We start from the raw sequence: 27057 nt of genomic DNA on the forward strand, positions 1-27057 counted from the left end.
CCATCACACACACCTGCCCGTCACTCGATATCCACACACGTCACACTCACATGCCCAGGCTCAGACACCCACACACTCATCACTCAGACACCCACACCCGTCATACTCAGACGCCCAGGCTCACTCAGACACCCACGCACCCGTTACACAAATACCCATGCACCCATGATAGACACCCACGTGCCCGTCACTCAGTGACCCACGCGCCCGTCACTCAGACACCTACACACCCATCAGTCACCCACATGCCCAGGCTCAGACACCCACACACCCATCACTCACACACACCCGTCACTCAGAAACCCACGTGCCCATCACTCAGACACCCATGCACCCGTCACTTAGACACCCACACACATCACACTTACATGCCTGTCACTCAGACACCCACATGCCCGTCACTCAGACACCCACACGCCCATCACTCAGACACCCACGTGCCCATCACTCAGTCACCCACACACTCGTCAGACACCCACACACCCATCAGACACCCACACACTCACCACTCAGACACCCATACACCCATTACAGACACACACACTCGTCAGACACCCACACACCCATCACAGACACCCACACACTCACCACTCAGACACCCACACGCCCGTCACTCAGACACCCACACGCCCATCACTCAGACACCCACACGCCCGTCACTGAGACACCCACATGCCCGTCACTCAGACACCCACACGCCCATCACTCAGACACACATGTGCCCATTACAGATACACACACACTCGTCAGACACCCACACGCCCGTCACTCAGACACCCACGTGCCCATCACTCAGTCACCCACACACTCGTCAGACACCCACACACCCATCAGACACCCACACACTCACCACTCAGACACCCACACGCCTGTCACTCAGACACCCGCATGCTCATCACTCAGACACCCACACACTCGTCAGACACCCACACACCCATCAGACACCCACACACTCACCACTCAGACACCCACACGCCTGTCACTCAGACACCCGCATGCTCATCACTCACCCATGCGCCCACACTCACAGCAGCCACGAGGCCACGGACAGGCCTATGTGCCAAAGACACACTGGAGGGCATCAAGCCCTGAAACAAGCGAGTCAGAAGAGACACACTCGGTGTGGTTCCACCGGCGGCTGCCGGGAGCTCAGGCAATCCGGTTCCCAGGGTGGATTGGAAGTCCGTGTTGCGTGGGCACAGTCTGAGTTTTCATGGTGACAAACGTGGAGAGCTCGGCTGTGCGACTTGACTGTCCTTTAACAGCTGGCTGGCACTCCTGGAGGTGGCTGGCGAGGTGGGTCCCTAGTGTGTCACCACAAGGAACAGAACAAGGGCCCGACTGCGGTGAAGCCGTCGCCTACAATGCCGGCATCCACATCGGCGCCGGTTCAAGTCCCGGCTGCTCCGTTTCTAACTCAGCTCTCTGCTGCGGCTGGGAAAGCAGTGGAGGACGGCTCCAGCGCCTGCACCCAGGCGGCTCAGCGGGAGCGAACCAGCGGATGGAAGTGCTGGCTCGCGCGCGCGCTCTCTCTCTCTCTCTCCCTCTATCCCCCATCTCTCTATCACTCTTTCAAGTAAAACTTTAAAAAATTGATACTGTTAAAATATTTGCATAGAAAAAAAAAACACTGAAAATAAAGAAACTAAATATTAAAAGCAAAAAAACAAAAGAAGCAAGAGAAACACACACACCAGGGTCCCTGGAATCCTGGCCCCGGAGTCCGCCCTGGGCTGCCGCTCGTGGCGCACGCAGTGGCTCAGAGGCCACAGCAGGTCTCCTGCGAAACTGCACCCAGGGAACAGAGCTCAAGGAGCCACGGGCTGCACCTGAGAGCACCGGGACCCCCGGGGGTGACCAGAGCCACCGCTGGGGCCATGAGCTCTGGCAGGACACGCTGAGGACGCGGACATCAGTCGAGTGACAGTGTTGGGGTGGCGTGGTGGCCAGCGCACGGTGCCCTGGGGGATTCCAGGCACCAGCCTGGCACATGGCACCCACACCACACTCGTCAGTCAGCCAGGCCCTGTCTGGGCACTCACACGGGGTCCACTACAAGGCTGCGGGCAGTGGGGGCCGGGGCTGGTGTGGAAGCCCCGCGGGCCCTGCTGGGAGCCTTGCCAAGCCGAGGCCCCAGTGGAGGCCGACCCCATCTAGCCGAGGCTGACCCTGTCCAGGAGAGGCCAACCCCATCTAGCTGAAGCCGACCCCGTCTAGGTGAGACCGACCACGTCTAGCCGAGACCGACTCCATCTAGCCGAGACCGACCCCGTCTAGCCGAGACCAACTCCATCTAGCCAAGACCGACTCCATCTAGCTGAGACCGACTCCGTCTAGCTGGACCAACTCTGTCTACCTGAGATTGACTCTGTCTAGCCAAGACTGACCGGTCTAGCCGAGACCGACTCTGTCTAGCTGGACCGACCGGTCTAGCTGAGACTGACCCCGTCTAGCCGAGACCGACTCCATCTAGCCAAGACCGACTCCGTCTAGCTGGACCAACTCTGTCTAGCCGAGATTGACTCTGTCTAGCCCAGATTGACTCTGTCTAGCCGAGACCGACTCCATCTAGCTGAGACCGACTCCGTCTAGCTGGACCAACTCTGTCTAGCCCAGATTGACTCTGTCTAGCCGAGACTGACCCCGTCTAGCCCAGATTGACTCTGTCTAGCCGAGACCGACTCTGTCTAGCTGGACCGACCGGTCTAGCCGAGACTGACCCCGTCTAGCCGAGACCTCTGCTGTCAGGTCCTGCAGATGACCCACTGTGCAGCCACCACTCGGGCTCCATGGCGACCAGCATTCTGGTGAGACGGGCACCCACGAGGACAAAGACACCAGCTGCATACCTGGGGGAGACCCGCCTCCTGTCTGCCCCCCAGCGCCACCCCCTGGGACCCCAGTCCTCACTCGCTGGTCTCTGCCACCACTGCGAGCCAAAGGTCTTCGGGCGACCTCGGGAGGAGAACGAGAAACAGAGCAGCCAAGACCGGGACCGCGGCGGCCAGCTCAGCCATTCTAAGCAGCAATGATAAATTCGGACAAAACGAACACTCACCGCTGACACTATTTTTAACGTGTTAACTGGCACTGGAGCCTCCGAGCCCAATCTTCCCCTGGGGCCCGAGCACAGCGAAGCCGGGGCGGCTCTCCACACGCGAGCCCACACCACACACAGGAGCTCGGGGCGGGGGGCTGCAGGATCCTCACTGTGGCCGCCCCCACGCCCGGGGGCTGCTTCCATAGAGCAGGAGTGGCCAGCAGTGGCTGCGGGAAGACCAGAGAGGACAGGACCTGCCGGCCACAGGCCACGGAGCCACAGAAGGGGCACAGATTCGTGGCCCCGGGGTGGGAGTGGGGTGGGGGCCAGCAATGTTTACACCAGGATTCCTTTTCCAAGCAAGATGCAGCCACAGGAGGAGATGCCCGTGGGGCACCCTGGGCCTGACGTGAAGCCCACGACACCCTCGCTGCACGCCCACCCATGACCCTAGGGCCTGGGCGGCCCCCAGAGGAGTGTGGCTGCCCTCAACCCCCACTGCCGTGACCGAGCAGCGCCCACCCCGCCACCCTCACACCAACAGCGTCCATCCGATCCCAGTGTCCCGAGTCCGTCCTGAACACCACTTCCAGGTCTAGTCACAGAGCCCACCCCTCTCACAGTGTCGGCTCAAGTGCCCCTCCCTCACGTCAGGGATCCCCCCATCTCCCACCCCTCACAGACACCCTGACCAGGTCAGCACTCTCTTCAGACCCCGAGTCCTCCTGCCAGCCCCCAGCTGGCCCAGGACCCAGCAGCCTCCCTGGCTGACCACCGAATGAGGGTCCCGTAACGGATACCACGACATCCGACCTGCCCCAGGCCCCCAGCCACGAGCACACCTCGCCCGTGGCTCTGAACACACGTGGCACACCGTGGAGAACGCGGTGAGAGGTGACTGCTGGGTGCTTGCCTGGCTAGGGCAGAGCCAGCCTCACTCTGACTCCAAGGTTCTTGAACCCACGTTGAGCAGGGTGGGGTGGGGGGATGCACAGCTGTGGTGTGCGTGGGCACACGTTGGAACACACTGGACACCACTGGAGCACAACAGGACCATGGGATGGGAGGATAGGACCAGCATACACCCAGCACCCCAATACCACGTCGTTCCCGGGAGACTGAAACAAAGCTGAGGCCGTGTCTCGGGGAGAGCCCCCCACGCAGGCACCCTCGTCTCATAGGTTCTAAAGCACAAACCCCCCGTGGGCTCTGGCCTTGCGGGAAGCCCCCTCCCTATCAAAGTGCAGGTCTGATTCCCAGTGCTGGACCTGACTGCAGCTTCCTGCCAGGCACGCGTGAGCCCTGGACGAGCGGCCAGGCTCCTTCCACCCCCCGGGTGCACTGAGCTGCCTGCCCGGGCGTTCATTTGGGGAATGAACCACACACGTATCTTTCTGCAGAGTAACTGGGTGTCACCATCACTCGGAGGCAGCATGGGGGCTCTGGGGGCCCGCGGGCATGGAGTCAGGACGGGGGCTCCTAACTAGGGAGGACTGTAACGCCCTTCCGTCACAACGTGTAAGTACGAGGCGGATCGGGCGAGGACACACGGGACTTCTGTGCTCCAGGGAGGAGAGGAGGGTGGAGCCCCAGGCTGCTGGGGCCACAGTGCCCGGGAGGCCCCAGGAGGCAGAAGGCGGGGTCACAGCGTCTCCACCCAGGTACCTGGAGTGGGGCCCAGGTGAGCGGGGGGACTACTGGCAGGTCTCTAAGCAGAGATTCCAGGATGGGGGGGGCCGGAAGCTGTGAGGGGCAGCAGGGGCTGCGGTCCTGGCTTTGCTGGGCTGCCTGCCTGGTGGGCAGTTCATCCAGGTGAGGGGGTGGGGCCCGGCCAGGTAGAGGAGGAGCCAGGAGGTGACCTCCCTGGGGCTGTGCTAGGGAGAGGCAGAACCACAGCCCAGCTCCCCGCCCCCACCCCCCGCAGCGGGGGAGAAAGCCGCCATTCAGGAGGGCCTCTGCACGGCCGGACAAAGGGCGCCTTCAACCCCGGGCCCAGCGGCCAACACGTGCCAGTCACCACTTGGCCTGGAGGCCATTCCAGGACCCCAACGCTGCCTGAGGCCAAACACGGCCCCTCCTGGTGCGCGGGTCGCTGGGAGGAGCCCCTCTTAGGGAAACCCCAGATGGCCCAGAGCCCTGTCTTGTTCTTGGAATGACAAGCCAGAATCTTCTGGGTGACTGACAAGGCCCAAGCCGCCCATGGCAGAGACACAGGTGCCGTGGAACCCAGATGCGAGGTCCAGCCGGGCTTCAGCCCACAGACACAGCCTTTACGCTTCGCTCTTGTTTATTTTATTTATTTTTTGACAGGCAGAGTTAGACAGTGAGAGAGAGACAGAGAGAAAGGTCTTTTTTTCCGTTGGTTCACCCCTCAAATGGCCGCTACAGCTGGCGGGCTACACCGATCCGAAGGCAGGAGCCAGGTGCTTCCTCCTGGTCTCCCATGCGGGTGCAGGGCCCAAACACTCGGGCCATCCTCCACTGCCTTCCCGGACCACAGCAGAGAGCTGGACTGGAAGAGGAGCAACGGGGACAGAATCCAGCACCCTGACTGGGACTAGAACCCGGTGTGCCGGCGCCACAGGCAGAGGATTAGCTTAGTGAGCCGCGGCGCCGACTACACTTCGCTCTTTACAGAAACCTTTGTTTTTTCTTTTTTTTTTTTTTTAAAGATTTATTTATTTGAAAGAGTTACACAAAGAAAGAAGGAGAGGCAGAGAGAGAGAGAGGGAGGGAGAGAGAGAGGGAGGAAGGGAGGGAGGGAGAGACAGATCCATCCGCTGGTTCACTCCCCAACTGGCCACAACAGCAGAAGCTGCGCCGACTGGAAGCCAGGAGCCAGGAGCTTCCTCCAGGTCTCCCACGCAGGTGCAGGGGCCCAAGCACTTGGCCCATCTTCCACTGCTTTCCCAGGCCACAGCAGGGAGCTGGATTGGAAGCGGAGCAGCCGGGACTGGAACTGGTGCCCATGTGGGGCACCAGCACTGCATGCGGTGGCTTTACCTGCTACACCACAGCACCGCCCCCAGAAATCTTTGTTTAGAAATAGACAAAGGGCAGGTGTCTAGTGCAACTGGGACACTCACGTCCCGTCTCAGAGGGCCTGGGACCAGGCCCCAGCTCCCCAGCCACGTGCCCGGGAGGCAGACGGGATGGCTCCAGGAGGGAGACTGGAAGGAGCCCCAGGCCCTGGGGTCAGGCCTGGTTCAGCCCTGGCTGCTGCGAGCATGTGGGGAGGTGAGCCGGTCTGTGGGGGTGCACGCACCCTCTCCCCCCCTTGTGTGTGTGGTGGCTGTGGGCGTATGTGTGTGTGTTTGTGGGGGGGTATGGATGCTGTGTCTGTGTGTGCGTGGAGGTGTTGTCTGTGTGTGCATTTGTGTGTGTACAGGTTGTCTGTGTGTGCATCTGTGTTGTGTGTGTGTGTCTTTCAAATAAACATGCAGCTTACCCACAGGGGTCTGCAGCGACCCCCCGCGCCGCACACGAGTGGTTGGGGTGGCGAGCGCCACGTTCTGTGCTTCTCACTGCAACTGAAAAGAAGGTGGGTCGGCCTCCAGCCTGGACGTCAGCACGGGTCCAGGGCAGCGGGGCCTGAGTCCCAGCTCCACCAAGCCCGGCCCCTGCTGCCGCGCACCCGAGTACCCGGCTCCCTGCCGCCCACGGGGGAGTCCCTGACGGAGCTCCGGCTCCTGCCTCAGCCCCCTAGTCCTGGTGATTGGGGAAGTGAACCAGCAGAAGGGGGCTCTGTTTCCATCTCTCGAACAAATTTTAAAAAAGAAGGAAGAAACAGGACGTACGTGGACGTGCGTGGCTGATGGCCTGTGAGTATGGCCGCCCAGTTCTCTGAGACGTGCGAGTTGCTCTGAATAAAAATTACAGTAAAAACGCCTGCACGACATCCAGCGATTCCGAATGCTTGTCTGAGCGTAAGCCTCTAGGCCAGCGGACAGCTGGCACTTCTTTGCGACAGGATGTGTGTTTCATGCACATCCCTTCTTTTTTAAAAGATTTATTTATTTATTTACTTGAAAGGCAGAGAGAGAGAGAGAGAGGTGTCTTCCATCCACTGGTTCACTCCCCAGATGGCTGCAATGGCCGGAGCTGCGCTGATCCAAAGCCAGGAGCCAGGAGCTTCCTCTGGGTCTCCCACGCGGGTGCAGGGCCCAAGCACTTGGGCCGTCCTCCACTGCTTTCCCAGGCCACAGCAGAGAGCTGGATCGGAAGTGGAGCAGCCGGGACTCAAACTGGCATCCACAGGGGATGCTGGGACTGCAGGGGGCAACTTTACCTGCTACACCACAGCGCGGTCCCTCATGCATTTTCATAAAAACATCGAATCAAGTCGTGCATTTCATCCACTTCTGTAAAAAGTCAACACATGGGCCAGTGCGTGGCTCAGTGGGCTAAGCCGCCGCTTACACCGGAGCTGCGCCTTGAGTCCCGGCTGCTCCACTGTGACCCAGCCGGGAGAGCAGCGAAGATGCCGGATGCTCGGGCCCCTGCACCACGTGGGAGCCCGGATGGAGCTCCTGGCTGCGGCCTGGCTGACCTGGCTGCTGTGGCCATTTTGGCAGTGACCAGTGGATAGAAGTGTCGCTCCCTCTCTGCCTGTAACTCTGCCTTACAAATGAATAAATGAGTGAATGACAAGTCAGGGTGGAGGGAAGCTGGTAACACGGGTGTGAGCAGAAGCACGTGGACCCCACTGTGCATGGCACTGTAACAACGGCACCGGGGTAGAGAGCCCCTCGGAGGTCTGAGAGTGCACCCGGCGCCACGGGCTGCGTCCCACAGAACTGCACGGGAACCGCGAGCCACACCCCTGTGTCCTCCCGGCTCTGCGTGGAGTGGTTCTGAACCCGTGGCACAAGCATTTGGAGCCACAGCACAGGGAAAGGAGACCGAACCTGGGACCGCAGGGCGGAGCCCACGCCGGCACTGTGCACACACACAGCCCTGGCTAGAACCCGGGACCGCAGGGCGGAGCCCACGCTGGCACTGAGCACAGATCACTTACGTGTGCACACACACAGCCCTGGCTAGACCGGCCCGGCAGTTGCCACGTCCCGGAAGCAGTGAGCACATGGACTGGCACCTGAACACCACGCCCCAGACAGAGGAAGCCAGCTCCTAGGAGAAACAGCCGGTCCCAGCCTAGGGCAGGGACACGCAGAGACAAGCCCAGAACCCGACGGCCAGGCAGCGCACACCTGCTCCACGAAGCCCTCGTCAGCCACGTCGGGCAGTTAGTCTCCAGCGAGTCACGGCAGAGGTGGTACCACAAACTCAACCTTTGGAAATCTTGCCATCCAGCTGGGAGGGGGGAGGGGGGCTGCTCCTCGCAGGGCAGGACAAGGAACCGCACGACGGCACAGCCGGGGTCAGGCAAACCCAGGATCTGGGCAGGAGGGACTGAGACCCTCCCACCCCCACGTGCCGCCTCCAGACAAGATTCCGAGAACTTCCATAAACAAACACCGGCCGTGGCAAGGGGGAGGTGCAGCCACGCAGCCGGGAGCTGGGGTGAAGCTGAGCCCTGCCTGGCCGAGCTCCGATTCTGAGGAGGGCCGATGCTGTGCCCGGTGTCACGTGTGGCACAGCCACGCTTCTTCTGCTGTTCCACTCTGGCTGCGTCTGGCTTGGACATGGTCGTGGGTCACGGCAGCACAGTCCCACGTCCTTAAGTAAACACACACAGATTCTGAAAACGCCATCCGCGGGCGCCCTTCACGACACAGAACATTCCAGATGTCTAAGCAGCAAAGCCCAGGGGTCTGGAGAAGAATCGGAGTGGAGCCAGGCTCTTCCAACTCCTCCGTCATTCACTCGAAGACGCCGGGCTCCCAGCTCCCTCTGGCCACACCGTTCCCTGCTGTGCCTCTGCCTGCAACGGGTGGTGCCGACAGGCACAGAAGAACCTTCTAGACACACACCCCCTGCCCTCCTCGCCCAGCCGATGGCGGGACCCCACTGCACGCAGGCCCACTCGTGTCAACCTGGGGGTGCAAACAGCCGCCTGTGAAAGCTGTCCCACCTTCAGTGCCTGAGCCCCTGGTGACAGGGCACAGCCACGCAGGCCAGCTCCGGGCAGCCCAGGTGCTGTGGCTGCTGAGGGAGTGCCCTCAGAATGCCCAGGCAGAAACCAGGGCGGGGCACCGCCAAGCAGCACCCCCACACCCCCCAAATCCTATGCACCCAACACACAGGGCAAAGGATGGTGTGTACTGTGCTCCCACATGAGGGGGTAGGGGTGAGAGGCTGAGCCCAGGTGGGGGCCAGGGCCCCTGGGGGGTCCCCAGAGACCCCCGTGGGGGCCACGTTGGCTGATGATTTCGAGGGCAGGGGGCGTCTTCCGCCAATTCTGAGAGATTGTCGGAGATCAGTGAGTGACAGGGAGGCTGACGAACAGTGATGGTTGTTTGAGAGAAAGTGTAAAGGAGGAGTCCACGCTTACCAGAGCCGGCCACGGAGCCCAGAGCCGGCCACGGAGCCCAGAGCCGGCCACAGGAGCCCAGAGCCGGCCACGGAGCCCAGAGCCAGCCACAACAGTATGGCCACCCCCTCGCTACATTTTCCTTTCCTGGGGGGGTTTGTATTAGAAAACAGCCATTTTTCACTAAAATTATGTTATTTATGTTAGCATGTAATGGGTTTACAATCTTCAACTCAATGAAAAAATAAAGATTACTCATTTTAAATTTCCAGTAGCTAAAGCCCACGTACCCCAAATGACCTCAAGGATTTTCATGAGCGTAGGGGGCTCCCGAGACCACCAGCCCCGCCCCCAGCCTGGGCCAGCGGTGGACAGGGGCCTAGGAGACAGCCCTGGGTCTGCCCCGTCAAGCAGCTCCCCCATGCCGCCCCAGATACTACACACCACACGCAGCCCACTCAGCCACGCGAGGGCGGGTGTGGCCCAGTGGTCGGGGCTTCCTGCCGGTGCCCACTCTGGGGCATCTGGTGGTGGCTCAAGCACGTGGATCCCCACCACCCACGTGGGAGACCAAGACTGGGTTCAAGGGTCCAGCGCTGGTCTGGCCCGGCCCTGGACGCTGCAAGTATTTGGGGGATGAACCAAAAGAGACGGAGACCCTCCCTCCCTCCCTCCCCCCTCCCCCCTCCCTCCCCCCCTCCCCCCCTCCCTCCCCCCCTCCCCCCTCCCCCCTCCCTCTCCCCCTCCCTCTCTCTCCCTCCCTCCCTCCCTCCCCATCTCTCTCTCTCTCTCACTCCCTCTCTCTCTCTCTCTCCCTCCCTCCCTCTCTCTCTCCCTCCCTCCCTCCCTCCCTCCCCCTCTGTCTCTCTCTCTCTCTCTCTGTCTCTAATTAAAAGACTTCAATGCTTCTAGGTCAGCGCAAGCCGAAGACTGAATGACATCATTTGAGAACTGGGACAAGGAATCCACCACCGGTCTCCACGGCGTGGCAGCCCCGGAGGGGACTTCACCCTCAGACCTACTGCGACAGGACGGACCGCTCCCGGTGTGACACCTGTCCTTCACCCACCGGCCCCGCCATCTTTGTAAGTCTGCTCTGTGGAGGGGCAGGGTGGCAGGACGGATGCTCTGCTGTGAGCTCCCGAGTCAGACAGGACAGACGTGGGCTCTGACGCTCGAGTGATGAGCGAGCCCACAGATGGTCCCTCGTCACCTCCCCAACAGCCTCCCCAGCAGAGGAGCCCCCAACCCAGGGACAGGGCATGGGGGGCTGGAAGCAGCTCTCGAGGGCCGGCTGTGCAGTCTCCGCCCAGATCTGCTGGTGTTGCCATCACAAAGGCAGCTGTGGGGGAGTTCACACCAGGGAATCGGCCGTGCGGGAGTTCACACCAGGGAATCGGCCGTGCGGGAGCTCACATCAGGGAATCGGCCGTGCGGGAGCTCACACCGGGGAATCGGCCGTGGGGGAGCTCACACCGGGGAATCGGCCGTGCGGGAGCTCACACCGGGGAATCGGCCGTGGGGGAGCTCACACCGGGGAATCGGCCGTGGGGGAGCTCACACCGGGGAATCGGCCGTGGGGGAGCTCACACCGGGGAATCGGCCGTGGGGGAGCTCACACCGGGGAATCGGCCGTGCGGGAGCTCACACCGGGGAATCGGCCGTGGGGGAGCTCACACCGGGGAATCGGCCGTGGGGGAGCTCACACCGGGGAATCGGCCGTGGGGGAGCTCACACCGGGGAATCGGCCGTGGGGGAGCTCACACCGGGGAATCGGCCGTGGGGGAGCTCACACCGGGGCATCGGCCGTGGGGGAGCTCACACCGGGGAATCGGCCGTGGGGGAGCTCACACCGGGGAATCGGCCGTGGGGGAGCTCACACCGGGGAATCGGCCTGGGCTCCCCATTGCACCTGCCCTTCCCCGGAGAGTGGGTGTTGGGCTCTTAGCACCAAGCAGGAAGGATTCAGCTGCAGCCTCCCTGTGTGACGGTTCCCACCCCAATTCACCTTCCTGCAGTGCCTTTCTCTTTAAGGCACAAACATCAACTGCAAAGGTGGACACGCCAAGTCCACGTGGAACAGCCACGGGGCCACGAGCCCATGTGGGACGACACTCAGGAAGCAGCGCCAGGGCCCCTCCCCCCTCCTAGTGGACACAGCACAGGGCCCCTCCCGGCCCCTCTGTCCTGGTGGACACGGCACAGGACCCCTCCCGGCCCCTCTGTCCTGGTGGACACGGCACAGGGCCCCTCCCGGCCCCTCTGTCCTGGTGGACACGGCACAGGGCCCCTCCCGGCCCCTCTGTCCTGGTGGACACAGCACAGGGCCCCTCCCGGCCCCTCCACCCTCCTAGTGGACACGGCACAGGGCCCCTCCCAGCCCCTCCACCCTCCTGGTGGACACAGCACAGGGCCCCTCCCAGCCCCTCCCCCCTCCTAGTGGACACGGCACAGGGCCCCTCCCAGCCCCTCCACCCTCCTAGTAGACACGGCACAGGGCCCCTCCCAGCCCCTCTGTCCTGGTGGACACAGCACAGGGCCCCTCCCGGCCCCTCTGTCCTGGTGGACACGGCACAGGGCCCCTCCCGGCCTCTCTGTCCTGGTGGACACGGCACAGGGCCCCTCCCAGCCTCTCTGTCCTGGTGGACATAGCACAGGGCCCCTCCCAGCCCCTCTGTCCTGGTGGACACGGCACAGGGCCCCTCCCGCCCTCCTGGTGGACATGGCACAGGGCCCCTCCCAGCCTCTCTGTCCTGGTTGACATGGCACAGGGCCCCTCCCGCCCTCCTGGTGGACATGGCACAGGGCCCCTCCCGCCCTCCTGGTGGACATGGCACAGGGCCCCTCCCGCCCTCCTGGTGGACATGGCACAGGGCCCCTCCCGCCCTCCTGGTGGACATGGCACAGGGCCCCTCCCGCCCTCCTGGTGGACATGGCACAGGGCCCCTCCCGCCCTCCTGGTGGACATGGCACAGGGCCCCTCCCACCCTCCTGGTGAACATGGCACAGGGCCCCTCCCAGCCTCTCTGTCCTGGTGGACACGGCACAGGGCCCCTCCTGCCCTCCTGGTGGACACGGCACAGGGCAGACTGGGCAAAGTGTGCTGACCCCTTGTGTGTCCGAGGCACCTTCCTGGTGTGATCTGGAAACCTGAGGGAGCCGGAGCGGTCGGTGTGAAAGGCGCTGCAGGGTGGACAGGAGACCAGGACAAGAAGATCTCGCCCGTCTGTCCGCAGAGGGTGAACCAAGAGGGGCACAGCCCGAGAGCAGCAGACGTGGAGAGGCAAGGCCACGGCCCGGCTGTGCTGATCATCTCCCAAGGTCCCTGCCCCCCAGGCCTCCCCACACGGCCCCCTACATCTAAGGCCCTCTTGCTGGCCTGGGCCCTGCTGTCGTCCTGTGGCCCTACCCTGTCCATACACCTTCCCTCCCCACCCCTGCTGGGGCCTGGCCCTCATTCCCCTCACTCCCACCCCTGCCGACATCCCAGTGCCCAAGGCTGGAACAACTGGGTTCTAACCATGCCCATGCGTCCACACGCACAGATCACTCAAGCAGCGGGCCAACGGGAGAGGAGAGCGCCCCGTGTGGCCACGGCAGTGATCACGTGGATGCCTCACCCCTCGCACCCAGGGCCACGGGGGCTACACAGCGACTCTGTCCAGAGGGCACAGGGTGGCGCAGCCTCAGGAGGAAGCAGTGGGCCGTAGCAGCACCAGGGCCACCACAGCCCCAGCCTGAAGCCACCATCTGACCCCGAGAAGAGAGCCCCAGGACGCCTCAGGGACGCTAGGACACCCCAAGGGCAGGGGGAAGACGCGAGGGAGAGAGGAGGCCGGGCCGGGCCCCCCGCCGTCACTGAGGCACTGCACTGCAGGGACAGGGATCTGGGCCCCCTGCTACCGCCTGGGTTTCCCATGGACCCAAGGAAGCACTGAAAAATAAAGTCCATTAAAAAACAGACCTTGGTCCAGCAAAGCCGCATGCTTAAGCCCCCACCAGACCACCCAGCACACACGGATCCACAGCAAACAGGAAAGGCCACACCCCAACACTGCCCACATTCTCTGGTCCCCTTGGGACCACCCAGGCCACGGCCACAGCCACCTGCAGTGGTCTCTCCCAGCGCCAGTGTCCTGTGGGATCTGGCTTCAGGAAAGTTAGATCTGGGGGTCTCCCGGTGAATACTGAGGGCCCTGCCAGAACCACAGTGCCAGGACCACAAGCCTCGCCAAGAGGAGTGGCGGTGGCGAGTGCTGGGACAGGACGGGGACCAGACCCCCAGGAAGGGTGGAGGCCCTGACACAGGCTCCCAGATGCCGAGGAGAGGCCGTGCCCAGAGCCCCTTCCTCACCCACACAGCTGTGGAAGCTCACACTGGGGGGCCAGGCTCCTCCCAGCCTGCCCCGGGCAGGTGCTCCCCTGCTGTGGCCGCGAAGTGGACCTGGGCAGACAAGCGAGGGCCCACAGTCCGGGAAAGGCCTCCGGGCACAAGATGGACAAGAGGGAGCGGGGTGGGAATAGCCGCGGAGGAGGCGGAGGAAAGCACCAGGAAGCGGTGTCCCCACCCACTCCACCGCCGCGCGGCCTCACCGCCTGTCAGCATCAGTGGGCAGGGCGCTGGAGCCGTGCCCTGGGGGCCACAGTGGCAAACAGCAGGCCCCAGGCCCGGCCACGCAAGCCGAGTGATTTGGGCTACCCCGTCTGGGGGTCCTGGGTCGTGTTCTCGCCCGCCTCAGGGCGCCGTGAGCACTAGCGGGGCATCCGCACGGAGCCGGGAGCCCACAACACCACCAGCAATGTCACCGTGTCTGTTGGCCACGGTGAGTGAGCCCAGAAGCGGGCAGGGGGCTCTGTTTCAGAGAGGAGGCTTGAGAGGACACAAAATAGCTCGTGGAAGTTGGGACGTCTCAGGGACACACTCAGTGGACGGTCTGGACAAGAGATCCTGAAGCTGCCCATGCCAGGCGGCAGAACGGGAGACGAGGAGACAGCCAGCAGGCACCTCCGAGGGCCAGCCAGGTCAGCCTGGAACAGGGGCAGCTCCCAAGGACAAGAGGGTCAGTCCCCGGGCGACTGAAGCTTCCACACTGGCCATTCCCAGCACCGGACTCAGGGCGCACCACCACCCGAGGACACGCAGAAGATTCTAGAAACTTCCAGAAGCAAATAACCGCACACATGTGAACACTGAGATGGCATCTGACTCTGCAATGAGGCCTCCACGCCCTGAGGGGACGCCCACTCTGACGCAGACATCCCATGAGGCCGTGGCCACGCTGAGGTCGCAGAGCGGGCCGCGGGAGGAAGGCAGGGCCCAGGTCAGAGACCAGGGAGGGGCCGGCACTGTGGCACCACCTCAGTGCTGGACCCTGCGTGAGCGCGTCTGAGCCCCGGCTGCTCCACTCCCCATCCCGCTCCCTGCTACTGCACCTGGGAAAGCAGCGGAGGACGGCCCAGGCCCAAGAGCCCCTGCACCCTTGGGAGACCGGACGGAGCTCCTGGCTCCTCACTTTGGTCTGGCCCAGCCTTAGCTGCTGTGGCCATTTGGGGAGTGAACCAGTGAACGGAACATCTAACATCTATCTCTGCCTCTCAAATAAGCAAACAAATCTTCCTGAGAAAGAGAGAGAGACAGAGAGACACAGACAGCAGGGAGAGGAGAGAGGGCCAGGAGGCCCCAGCCCTGCGGGACGGGAGGGACTGGGAGCAGGAGGGGAAGGGCTGTGGCTTCCGCGGGCACCTCGGTCTCCCTGTCACTGTCCTCAGACACCTGAGGCCACGCTGCAGAGAAGAGGGCCGTGCAGCTCCCAGCTCTGCAGGTGCACGGCTGAGGGCTTCCTGTGGGCAGAGTCCCGAGGGGGCGCCGGGCCTCACAGGCGTGCGCCTAGGTGGTGTTTCTCTCTCTCCCCCCACCCTCTAAGCCACCAGCACCCACCACAGGGACTGCACCTCCAGACACCACAGCCCAGCCCCTTGGCACCTGGCACTGCGGGGACTAGACCCCTGCCTGGGCACAAGGTGGCTCAGGGTGGCCCAGGACGAGGACTTCCAGAAAACTCCGAGAGGACCAAGACTAGCATCAGCACAACCAGAGCTGCAGGGGACACGTGGGGACACGGGAGCACGCGGACTCTGCACAGGAGCCCCGCGGAACTCCCGGGCACGCACGGGAACGCTGCAGGCCTCCCAGGCTGCGAACGCTCACTGCTCCCCGGTGCCCGAAGCACAGCCCCCAGGGCACGGGAGCCGACCAGACCAGCACCGTCCCAGACGGAAAGGTCTAGAAACCGCCGCGCAAACGCGTTCTTAGGACTCCGGAGTCTGAAGTGGGGGCAGGCGTCTCCCTGTCAAGCCTCCAGCACCACCTGGGGACACAAAGTGCAAGCCGCAAGCTCCCGTGTGCGTCCACACTTCACCCGCAGCGCACAGCAGGCCCAGGGCCGCCCGCCTGTGCCGACAACGGCCTCCTTCGGACGCTCAACCGACCTGTTCCACAGAAGGGCAGACTGAGGGAGCCACCCAGGGCGGCGGGGGACCCGGGGTGGGCAGACATCTAGCTGACCAGGGCCTGACCAGGGGCTCCGTGCTGCTGGGAAGGGAATTCTTCGAAGCCCGCAACAGACAACACATTTTAAAAAGCAAGCTGTAAAACGGCCCATTCAAACCAAATTAAACAACCGAGAACGAGACCGGGGTCCCCTCGGCCCACCTGCGCCTCGTGAACTGGCGTGCACCGGAACAGTCACGGCCGCCGCAGGCTCCGCTGGTTCCCGCCGGGCTTTCTCGCCTCCCCTCTGCGGGGCAGCGACCGTGGCTGCCGGGGAGGGGCCCTGCTTGGTGTATTCGGGGTGATCCTAAAACCACCCCGTGTCCAGATTCGCCAGTGGGGTTCTGCCGAGCCGTGACTGTCGGGCGGGAAGCTCCAGAATCTCACCACCACACCTGAGGGCAGGCGAGCCACGGCCTCCCGGCCTCGGCCCCTGCGCCGCCTGCTCCTTCCCTGAGCCACGCTCCCAGCGGCCTGCTTGCCAGGTGCCGGGGCTGGGCTGGCTGGCTCCGTGGAGTGACAGCTGGGGGCCCTGCTCCCGCAGTGCCGTTCACCTGCCCAGAACACAGGGCATGGCACAGGCAGGGCCCTGTGGCACGAGGCGGCAGGGGGACAAGAGCAAGAGGCTGGAGCCAGAGGCCAGAGCTGCCCTGTGCCAAGACCCCCAGACCCGAGAGCCCTCCTTCCCCGAGCAACGAGGACCCGGCCCAGCCCAGCCCGAGGCCGCTCTCGGGCCTCCCCTCAAGGGCACAGGGCTGCCCCGCGCTCCGTCCACAGGCGTCCTGGGACCGTGCTGTGCTCAGCCTGGCCTCACCACTCGGCTAACTGGGTGAGGGAGGCAGCGGGGCCGCGTGTGGGATCCCCTGCAGGGCTCACAGCTGGCCGAGGCGGTCAGGCTGCCCGGGCCCCAGCTCCACGCTGGAGACAGCACACGCGGGACGCAGACACGGGCGCCTTCCCCGGCAGCTGCCCCAACCCCCTGGGGAAGTGGGAGCCAGGGTGGCGGCCTCCGAGGTGGCATCGGGAAGGTGGGAGCGGAGCCCGCGCCGGCTAGGGGCGCACGACTCCTTACGTAACTTCACAGAGCCGATGGGAGCGAGTCGGCACAGGAACGGGTGAGCCCCTGCAGACCCGCACTCCCCTGCCCCTGTGCACCAGGGCTCTCTGGGTTGGGGGCCCTCTGCTCCCGGAAGCCGTCCCCCATCTCGGCTCTGCCAGCAGCCCACCGACCGCAGGGAGGAGCCGGCGCCGGTGCCCTGGCAACGCACTCACACCCGAGAGCTGGCCTGGGCCAGGCACGGCCAGTGCAGCCCGCGCAGCACCAAGCCGTTCCGGACACCTGGCCAGGCGGGCGAGCTGGCCTCCAGCTCGGTCTCCCCCTCCACGCCCCTCAGCGCTCCTGAATCCTCCTAACCCGGGAGCCACCCGCAACCCTGGCCGGAGCGGCGGGGGGAGGGGCGCCCCGCAGCTCCGCGCCCGGCAGGGAGGCTGCTGCTGCTGTTGTTGTTTTTTCCTTTTATTTCCACAAACACCTTGCAAAATGGACGTTCGCACCCCCCACCCCCCGCAGCCCCGCCAGGACGCGCAGCCCCGGGTCTACCTCCAACCATGTCGGGACGCAAGAGCGGAGGCCGCGCGCACTCCCTGACACCCGGGGACCCGCTGGGGCGAGCCGTGCACGCCGACGCCGTCACGGCCACCCGGCTCCAGCACGACGCTGGCGTCAGCGCGGAGCCGGGCCAGACCACAGGCGCGGCGCGGCGCGGGCTGGAGGAGACAGGTGACCGGCCGGCCCCGCCGCGGGGGGCCGGCCCGCCCGCCCGCAGCCCGGACAGTGCCGCGCGGCCACGGCCACCTCCCCAGGACCCGCACCGCGGCCCCCGCACGCGCCGCCTCCCTCCCCGCCGCGCCGGCCCCTGCTAGGGCTGATTTCTCTCCGAATCTGTCACCCGTGCAGACACGGCCTCTCCGCACGCAGGCCGCGGCCGCCCGCCGCCCGCCCTCCGCGCGCACCCGGCCTGCGGGCCTGCGGCGCCCGGGGGATGCGCGCCCTCACCGCTTTCTTCTCCCGCGGGCTCCGCTACGGGGCGGGGGCCGCGCGCCCAGGCATCCTCCTCCCCCGCGGGAGCCGAGCGCTCCGAGCGACAATGGCAGGCCGGGCGCGGGCGCGGGTCCTCAGCGGCGCGCGGGCCGGCCCGCCGCCCGCCCCTCACGCCGCTGCCTCCTCATGCCTCCGGCCGGTGGCACCGGCTCCCCCGGGAAGCTGCGGCCGGCGGCGGAGGCGCGGAGGCGCTGAGGCGCGCGCTAAACGCGGCGCGGACGGGAAGGGGCTGACGTCACAGGAAAACGCGCGCTCCGCATCCAAACAGGCTGCCGGGACGCGGGCGCGGCGGGCGCGGGGCTGGGGCGCCGGCGGGGGCGCGGGAGCCCCGGGGCGGAGCGGGGCCGGTGGGCAGGGCCAGGGCTGACGCGGGGGAGGCCCAGCGCGAGGCGGGAGTGGCCCCCCGGCCCCGCAGGACCTCACACGCCGCCCACCGGGCCTGCCCGAGGGGTGCTGACCCGGCCATCGCCGGCACCGCAGAGGCGGCCCCCGCACCCGCCGGCACAGCTGGCCGGTGAGAGCAGCCCCGCACCCGCGTCCGCGGGGGCCGCCGGCACCGGCCAGGGCGAGGCTGGGCGCCGGCTGCTGTCAGGTGCAAGGCGAGAGCGCCCGCTGCTTTTCCTGTTTCCCACACGGGGTGGCCCTGGCACTCGGTCAGCGCTGCCCTTCAGCAGGCTTCCCACGGGCAAGCCAGTGGCCCCGGGCCGCGCGAGTCACCAGGGCTGGGCGGCCGTGGGCAGCGGTCACTCACACTGGGCGGCCCTGAGTTCTCCACCACCACACCCATCTTTCCCATGGAACCACACGGTTCTCTCTGTCCCTCTGCGTCCCCCTGGTGCCCCCATGTGGCCGTGGATGCCCCTCCCCTGGGAACCCGGTGACCACAGCCTTCTCTGGAGGCCCCTCCTGATACTGGCCTCAGCACAGCTGCGGGCTAGAACCTACACGCCGGACAGCCGGGCTCGGCCACCTGTCCATCGGCACTCACGGCGTGGCCTCCGGGCCAAAGCCCCCACCGTGTGCCCCGAGTCTGCACAGCTCCTCCCTTGTCGGGAGCCCCCCGTGTGCCCCGAGTCTGCACAGCTCCTTGTGGGGAGGGAGCCCCCCCCCGTGTGCCCCGAGTCTGCACAGCTCCTTGTGGGGAGGGAGCCCCCCCATGTACCCCGAGTCTGCACAGCCCCTTGTCGGGAGCCCCCCGTGTACCCCGAGTCTGCACAGCCCCTTGTCGGGAGCCCCCCCCCCCCGTGTGCAGAGGCACGCCTGAGGACGTGAGCCTCAGTCCCGACACTCGGGCCTCTCGCGAGACAGTGGGTGAAGCCTGGCAGGCAGGGGCACTGGGTGCTAAGCCCCACAAGGCCCCACAAGCAGCAGCCCCCGCTGCCACACACAGCGTCAGCGCCGCGCCGTGCGGCCATGAGAGAGAGCGCGTGGCCCGCAGAGCCCAAGAGAGCAGGACCCCGACTGAGAAGTGGCATGGGGGCCGCCAGCATCCGCGCGCATGCGGGGCTCCCGGCCAGTGCACCTGCGAGGCGCAGTGATGGCCCAGGTGCTCAGGACCCTGCCACCCACATAGGGTCGCAGACGAAGCTCCTGGCTCCGGGCGTGGCTAGGTCCAGCCCTGGCAGCTGTGGCCATCTGGGGAGTGAGCCAGTGGATGAAAGCTCCATCAGTCTCCCCGTGACTCTGCCTTTCAAATAATTATTAAATCAGTCTTAAAAATAAAGGAAAATGAAATCGTAAAACAACACGACCACCGTATCCGCAGGCAGCTTTGAGTGGGAAGGCAGACGTGTCCCGTGTGACGCCCACGCACACCGGCCCCACCCACTGCCACCTTCTCTCCACAGTCCGTCCTGGACACCAGTCCACAGGGCTCCAGGGCGTCCAGGCTGAACCCACACTTGGTCTTCCCTGGAGCCCTATTCTAGGTGGAAAACCAGCTTTTCCAGTTTGTTGTAAATAATTGAAGACAAAGCTGAATGCGGTTGGGTTTTTACTAAACAATGGACAAGCACACCTATAAAGAACTTCCAGGACTCACACGAGTTGTTAGCTCCGAAGGATTCCAGAGGATTCCATGATACCTTGCCCAGCCATACCCGGAGGACACTGCTGGCTCTCAGCCCTCCACCCACCACCCACCACCCACCAATAACCAATAACCCAGGAACCCACCAACAACCCCCAAATCCCACCAACAACCCAGATCTCAACAGTGACCCAGCAAACCAACAACCACCCACCAATAACCAACAACCCACATCTCAACAGCCACCCAGAAAACCACAAAACCACCACCACCCACCAATAAACAACAACCCACATCTCAACAGCCACCCAGAAAACCACAAAACCAGCCTTGCCTCAGCCCCGACCCCACGAGGAGACGGGCAGGTGGACCTGAGGGCAGCGCTGTGGGGGGGCTCGTGGTGACCCCAGAAAGCTGAGAGCCGTGGGCGATGTCATCAGCTGAGGGTCTTGAGACGAGCGGGGTGGGGGCTCCATCCTGACTCCCAGATGCACCCTAAGTCCAGCATCCGTGTGAGAAGAGACCAGGGAAGGCCACGTGAGGACACAGGCAGGATGGGAGCAAGGTGTCCACAAGCCAGGGTGTCCAGGACACAACAACAACCCAATCACCAGTAACCAACAACTCACATCTCAATAGCAACCCAGGCCGGCGCCATGGCTCACTAGGCTAATCCTCCGCCTGCGGCGCCGGCACCATTGGGGCGCCGGGTACTAGTCCCGGTTGCCCCTCTTCCAGGCCAGCTCTCTGCTGTGGCCCGAGAGTGCAGTGGAGAATGGCCCAAGTGCTTGGGCCCTGCACCCGCATGGGAGACCAGGAGAAGCACCTGGCTCCTGGCTTCGGATCGGCGCAGCGCCGGCCGTAGCAGCCATTAGGGGAGTGAACCAATGGAAGGAAGACCTTTCTCTCTGTCTCTCTTTCACTGTCTATAACTCTCTCTCTGTCTAACTCTGCCTGTCAATAAATAAATAAATAATAGCAACCCACAAAACCACAACCACTGCCACCCACCAATAAAAAACAACCCAGTCACCAATAACCAACAACTCACATCTCAACAGCCACTCAGCAAACCACAAACTACCACCTCCCACCAATAACAACCACCCACCAATCCACAAAGCATCAACCCCAAACCTACAACCAAGGACAGCCCAGTGTAACAACTCACCAAACACCCACCAACAACCACCCAGGAGCCCCACCCCACCCCAGACTGGCGCGCACTCCGTGGGGGGTACGTTCCATCCTACTGGATGCGGCGGAGTCTCCCTGAGTGGCGACTGCTCACACAGCCCCGCCTACAGAGGACGAAACGGGTCCAGCAGGCTCCTGGCTGAGCCGGGGCTGCGCCGGCAGTGTGCGCCATCTGGATGTTAGAGCCCAGGGCCCTCAAGCTGCCATGGACACTTGGGCTCCCACCGTGCCCACCGGGACCGGCCCCAGCCACAGCCCCTGCCCGCCCAGGGCTGCTGCAGGCTCACCTGCGTAGGACGGGCACGGCTTCAGGGTCAGAGGGCAGGCGGGGCCGCGGGGGTGGGGCTGTGACGAGCGGGGCCAGGCCAGCGCCCTGCCTGGTGTGAACCCACCACCCACCGTCAGCCCCAGGCCACGGCCCCCCAGCCTTGCCTCAGCCCCGACCCCACGAGGAGACGGGCAGGTGGGCCTGAGGGCAGCGCTGTGGGGGGGCTCGTGGTGACCCCAGAAAGCTGAGAGCCGTGGGCGATGTCATCAGCTGAGGGTCTTGAGACGAGCGGGGTGGGGGCTCCATCCTGACTCCCAGATGCACCCTAAGTCCAGCATCCGTGTGAGAAGAGACCAGGGAAGGCCACGTGAGGACACAGGCAGGATGGGAGCAAGGTGTCCACAAGCCAGGGTGTCCAGGACACAAGGACTCATGGTGGCACTGGACACTGCACAGGCTGGGGCTGGGTGCTCCCTGGAGCCTCCCTGCCTTGTGTCTGGGCAGGCAAGGGTGGCCCAGGGGCCACAGCCACAGAGGGGGGATGGGGACACGCATCTCGCCTCCACGGCTCCTGGGCTAGGGACTCGTCTGCCGTGTGTCACCAGGAGGGCAGCCACGCCCGCAGGTCCCTGCAGTGCGTGGCCCAGGTCTGACCGCTGCATCCCCCAGGCCACAGGGCTGCCCCTCATCCGCATCAGCAAGCCACGCAAGGCCACGTGACTTGCTGCAGGTCCTGTCCTGCCGCCGGCCAAACCACCGGGAGCCTGGATTCCTTACGGCGTTGCCTACTCTGCCCCGCCTGTCCCCTCCAAGTGCCCTGGACACACAAGGCCAGCCCTGTGGCTGACCAGAGAGCCCAGCCACCGTCCACACCCCCACAGCTTTCAGCAACCACGGGTGAACCTGCCATCCACACTCACGGGGCCCCGGCCTGGACTGAGGTCTGACCATGGAGGGAGGACCCTGAACTGCCTGCTGGCGGCTTCCTCTGAGGCGTCTCAGCCGCACAGGCCACGTCCAACCCAGTGTTGGCGTCGAGCGTCCCGGCAGTGGTTTAGACGCTGGCTGGGACGTCCATGCCCTGGGTTCAAGCCCCGGCCACTCCCCTTCCAGTCCAGCTCCCTGCTGATGCAACCTGGGGCCCCGGCACCCACGGGGAGACCTGGATGGAGCTCCTGGCTCCTGGCCTCACCCTGGCCCAGCACTGGCCGTTGTAGATATTTGGGAAGAAAATCAGTGGATAGGAGATCTGTCTGTCTCCCTTTCAAATAAAAATAAATACATGAGTCAGTAACAGAGAAAATTGGGAAATTCACCGATTTACGAAAACTAAACACAAGATGGGTCAAAGGTGGAATCACAGTGGAAACCGGGAAATCCGAGAGATGAGCAGAAATGAGAAGCCACAGAACCCGGGGGCCCAGCGACCTAGCACTGACCGGGAAGTCCACCCCGACCGGCGTCTACACGGAAGGGGGCTCTCAAACCCACCACCAGCGTCCAGCTCCGGGCTGGGAAAAGCCAGGGGTCGGAGGAGGGGCCAGTGCGAGAAGAGGAGACAGAGCGACTGGGGCGCGAGGGGCCCGGCTGGTGCTCAGAGAGGGTCGGGAGCGAGGGCAAGACCTGAGCCACTTCCATCAGACAGCGGGGCCGGCCCCAGAGTTCCACGGAAAGGACAGGAATTCCAAAGAGCTCCGTGAACACTCTGCCGGCCAGCAGACCTGACAGCCTGGAGGAAAGAGAGATCGACCGGGACCGGCGCTCGGAGACCCGGGCAGGCCTGAGACCGGCCGGCGGAGACGCCCTGGCCAGGCAGCCCCGTGGGCGCGTTCAGCAACACTCGGAGCGGCCGACGCTGACCCCGTTCACACTGCAAAACCCCAACGCCTCGGCTCCCCACGGATCAGGAGCGAAGCCAACGTGATGCCACGTTATGGAGGCACGCCACAGCCACGCGGCACTTTCCGTGGGACGCAAGGTCCATCGACGCAGGACACTGGATGCCAGGGCAAAGGGGGGCACCCACACGGGCACCCAGCAGAACCCAGCGCCCTCCTGAGGGAAACCCTCAGAAACAAGGCGCCCCCAGCCGCCCGGGGGCAGGCAAGGACGCTGGCCCTCCCACGTCCACGCACACAGGCCACGGGAGAGGAGACGTGAAATCGTCTCTGTTCACAGACGGCACAATCGTAAACGCAGGCAGCCGCAGCCCAGCACGAGGACATGAGCTCGGCACAGAGACCCGCTGCCGGGCCGCGCCCTGGCCGCCTGTGTCCCACACGCGAGGGCTTGAGTTCGAGTCCTGGCTCTGCTCCCAGCGCCAGCTTCCTGCTAACGTGCGTCTCTGCCGCCCCGGCGGCCCAGCCCTGCTGCTGCACACGTCCGGGGGGCGGACCAGCGGACAGAGGCTCCTCTTCCTGCCTGTCTCCCTCCCTCTCGTGTCTCGGCCCCTCAAAAAACTGTTTCTATCAGCTGCATGTCTGCACATCAACCGTGAACAATCCCACCTACAGCAGCATCAGAACAAAACGCTCAGGAATCAGCCGGGGGGGGGGGGGGACACTCAGGACAAGCAGTGAGAGACGCCGCAGGAGCGTGGACAGAGGGCAGCGGGACAGGCCCCGGCCCCGGCTGCCGGCGCAGAGCTGCCCAGACGGGCCCGGCGGCAGATCCAGCCAACCCCGTCTCAGAAAGGCCGCCGCCGGGACCTGTGCGGGAAACATTCCCGGAAAAGCACAAAGCTGGAAGACCCACAGGTCCTGGTGCCAGAATTCACTACAAAGGCAACAATCAGAAGTGTGGCACTGCCGTAGAGACGGACGGACAGGCCAGCCACGGAGACAGGACAGGGCCCAGACGTAAACCCTCAGGGCCCCTCAGGTGTGCCAGCAACGTCCAGCGGAGAGGACGGTGCTGTTCCAGAGGACAGAGCTGACCCCACAACAGGGTCCCAGAGGACAGAGCTGACCCCACAACAGGGCCCCAGAGGACAGAGCTGACCCCACAACAGGGCCCCAGAGGACAGAGCTACCCCACAACAGGGCCCCAGAGGACAGAGCTACCCCACAACAGGGCCCCAGAGGACAGAGCTGACCCCACAACAGGGTCCCAGAGGACAGAGCTACCCCACAACAGGGCCCCAGAGGACAGAGCTGACCCCACAACAGGGCCCCAGAGGACAGTGGCCGGGTGTGGCAGGCCAGTGGCCCCTCACGCCTGCAACCCACATCCCAGTGCCTGCTTCCAACCCTGGGAGGCAACAGATGGTGGCCCAAGTGCCGGGGGCCCTGCCCCCAACATGGGAGCCTGGCCGAGCCCCAGGCCTCCGCCTGGCCCAGCCCCGGCGCTTGTAGGTACATGGGGAGTGAACCAGCAGATGGCAGACCGGAAGATCTGTCTCTTTGCCTTCCAAGTAAGTTAAACAAGTATATTTTGGGGGAAAAAAAAAAAAAAAAAAAAAAAAGACTTGTTTGTTTGAAAGGTGGAGTTACAGACGGAGGGAGGGGGAGGGAGAGGGAGATCTTTTATCTGCTGGTTCACTCCCCAAATGGCCACAAAGGCCAAGACGAGGCCAGAAGCCTGGAACTCCATCCAGGTCTCCCACGCGGGTGCAGGGCCCAAGGACTTGGGCCATCCTCCACTGCTCTCCCAGGCCACAGCAGAGATGTGGATCGGAAGTGGAGGAGCCGGGACTTGAACCAGCATGGGACACTAGCGTTGTGGGCAGCGGCTTAACCCACTGTGCTTCAATGCCAGCCCCAGAAAATAATTTTTTAAAATGCATTACTGGGGCCGGCGCTGTGGTGCAGTGGGTAAAGCTGTCGCCTGCGGTGCCGGCATCCCATGTGGGCGCTGGTTCAAGTCCCGGCTGCTCCACTCTGATCCCGCTCTCTGCTGTGGCCTGGGAGAGCAGTGGAGGGTGTCCAAGTGCTTGGCCCTGCACCCACGTGGGAGACCAGGAGGAGGCTCCAGATGAACCAGCAGGTGGAAGACCTCTGTCTGCCTCTACGCCTCAGCCTCTGTAACTCTGCCTTTCAAATAAATACATAAATCGTTAAAAATGTATTATTAAGAGTAAAAATTCAGCCAGTAACGGAGAGAAAACATCGTACGTCGGGCAAGGACTCAACACGCAGGACTCGAGGGTCTCTGAAAGTTCGCGGAGAACACGCGGCGCGAGGACCTGCGCGGAGTGGGGCGCTGCGCACCGAAGGGAGCATCTCTCAGCGCCATTTTCCGCGAACTTTCTGAAGGACTCACAGAACTGGCAGCACTCGCTGTCAGGAAAGCAGCTGGGCACTCAGCCTGCTGGTGAGGACGCCGCGGCCCACGGGGAGTCCCGGTGCGGGGCCTGGTGCCACTCAGCTGCCCGGGCGCGGGGCCTGGCGCCCGACTTGGCTCCCCGGGTGTGGGGCCTGGCGCCCGACTCGGCTCCCCAGGTGCAGGGCCTGGCGCCCGACTCGGCTCCCTGCCCTGCAGACCTGGACGCAGCGGTGGTGGCTTGGTGGCGGTGCGTGTGATGGGGCTCCTGCCCACCACGGGAGACGTGAGTGAGGTCCCAGTCCCGCCCCACCCAGGGGTGGAAGATCCCGCTCGCTCCCCTCACGTCATCAAAAAGTGCCTGGATGTTGCGTGCAGAGGACCTGCGTAGACGCTACTCCAGGAGGATGAACAAACGGCCGTGAAGTGCCTGAAAGGTGCCCAACTCTACTGACCTCAGAGCCGCAAGAGCCGCGGGCAGCCCGAGAGCCACGGGCAGCCTGCCAGGACAAGAGCCACGGGCAGCCTGCCAGGACAAGAGCCACGCCCAGCCCCGAGGACAGGCCACGGGCAGCCGAGAGCCACGCCCAGCCCCGAGGACAGGCCACGGGCAGCCGAGAGCCACGCCCAGCCCCGAGGACAGGCCACGGGCAGCCGAGAGCCACAGGCAGCGCCAGGGTGGGTGTTGGTGGGAAGCAGCGAGTGTGGAAGGCAGGGACAGGACAGCAAGGCCGAGTGTCCAGAGCAGCGTCTGGCCAGCGCCACGCGGCTCTCGCTGCCCAGCGCCACGCGGCTCTCGCTGCCCAAGTCCCGCCAAGCAGGGGGACCTCACTCAGCCGCTGCCATGGTGACCACGCTGACTGTGGGTCTGGGGTCCTCCTTACATGCGGTACCAAGGGTGGCGGGGCTGGGCCGGCTCACAGGTACACAGTCAGACAGAGGAGACGGCACGTGAGTGGACCAGGCGCCATGAGTGTGTGTTCTAAAGTGGCTGCGGCTGCGAACCTCGCTCCAGGGCACTTCTCAAGTGAGGGGAGAAGTATGTGCAGAATGCGCTGGACGGTATTCAGCCCTCGCCGCTGCCACCGTCCTCCACCGGTGCCCTCGTGAGCGCCGCCCCCAGCAGGCTGGCCCTCGCACTGACCCCTGGCCCTGGGCAGCGCTGCTTGTGGACAGGAA

At 64.3% G+C, this 27057-nt stretch overlaps 1 protein-coding gene across 5 annotated transcripts in view; it reads right to left on the reverse strand.

The window, feature by feature from the left end:
- The window catches only part of PRKCZ (protein kinase C zeta), an 83793-nt gene that overhangs the window by 48889 nt on the left and 7847 nt on the right, over nucleotides 1-27057 (reverse strand). The window contains exon 1 of one of the 5 annotated variants that reach the window (XM_070076677.1): nucleotides 18080-18329. Coding sequence is in view for 1 of the 2 variants with exons in the window: in XM_070076676.1 (XP_069932777.1) it covers nucleotides 17624-17633 (10 nt within the window). In the remaining variant the exon portion in view is untranslated. 5 annotated transcript variants of the gene reach the window in all.

Source organism: Oryctolagus cuniculus, chromosome 7 (genome assembly GCF_964237555.1).
Source record: "Oryctolagus cuniculus chromosome 7, mOryCun1.1, whole genome shotgun sequence".
Taxonomy (NCBI): domain Eukaryota; kingdom Metazoa; phylum Chordata; class Mammalia; order Lagomorpha; family Leporidae; genus Oryctolagus; species Oryctolagus cuniculus.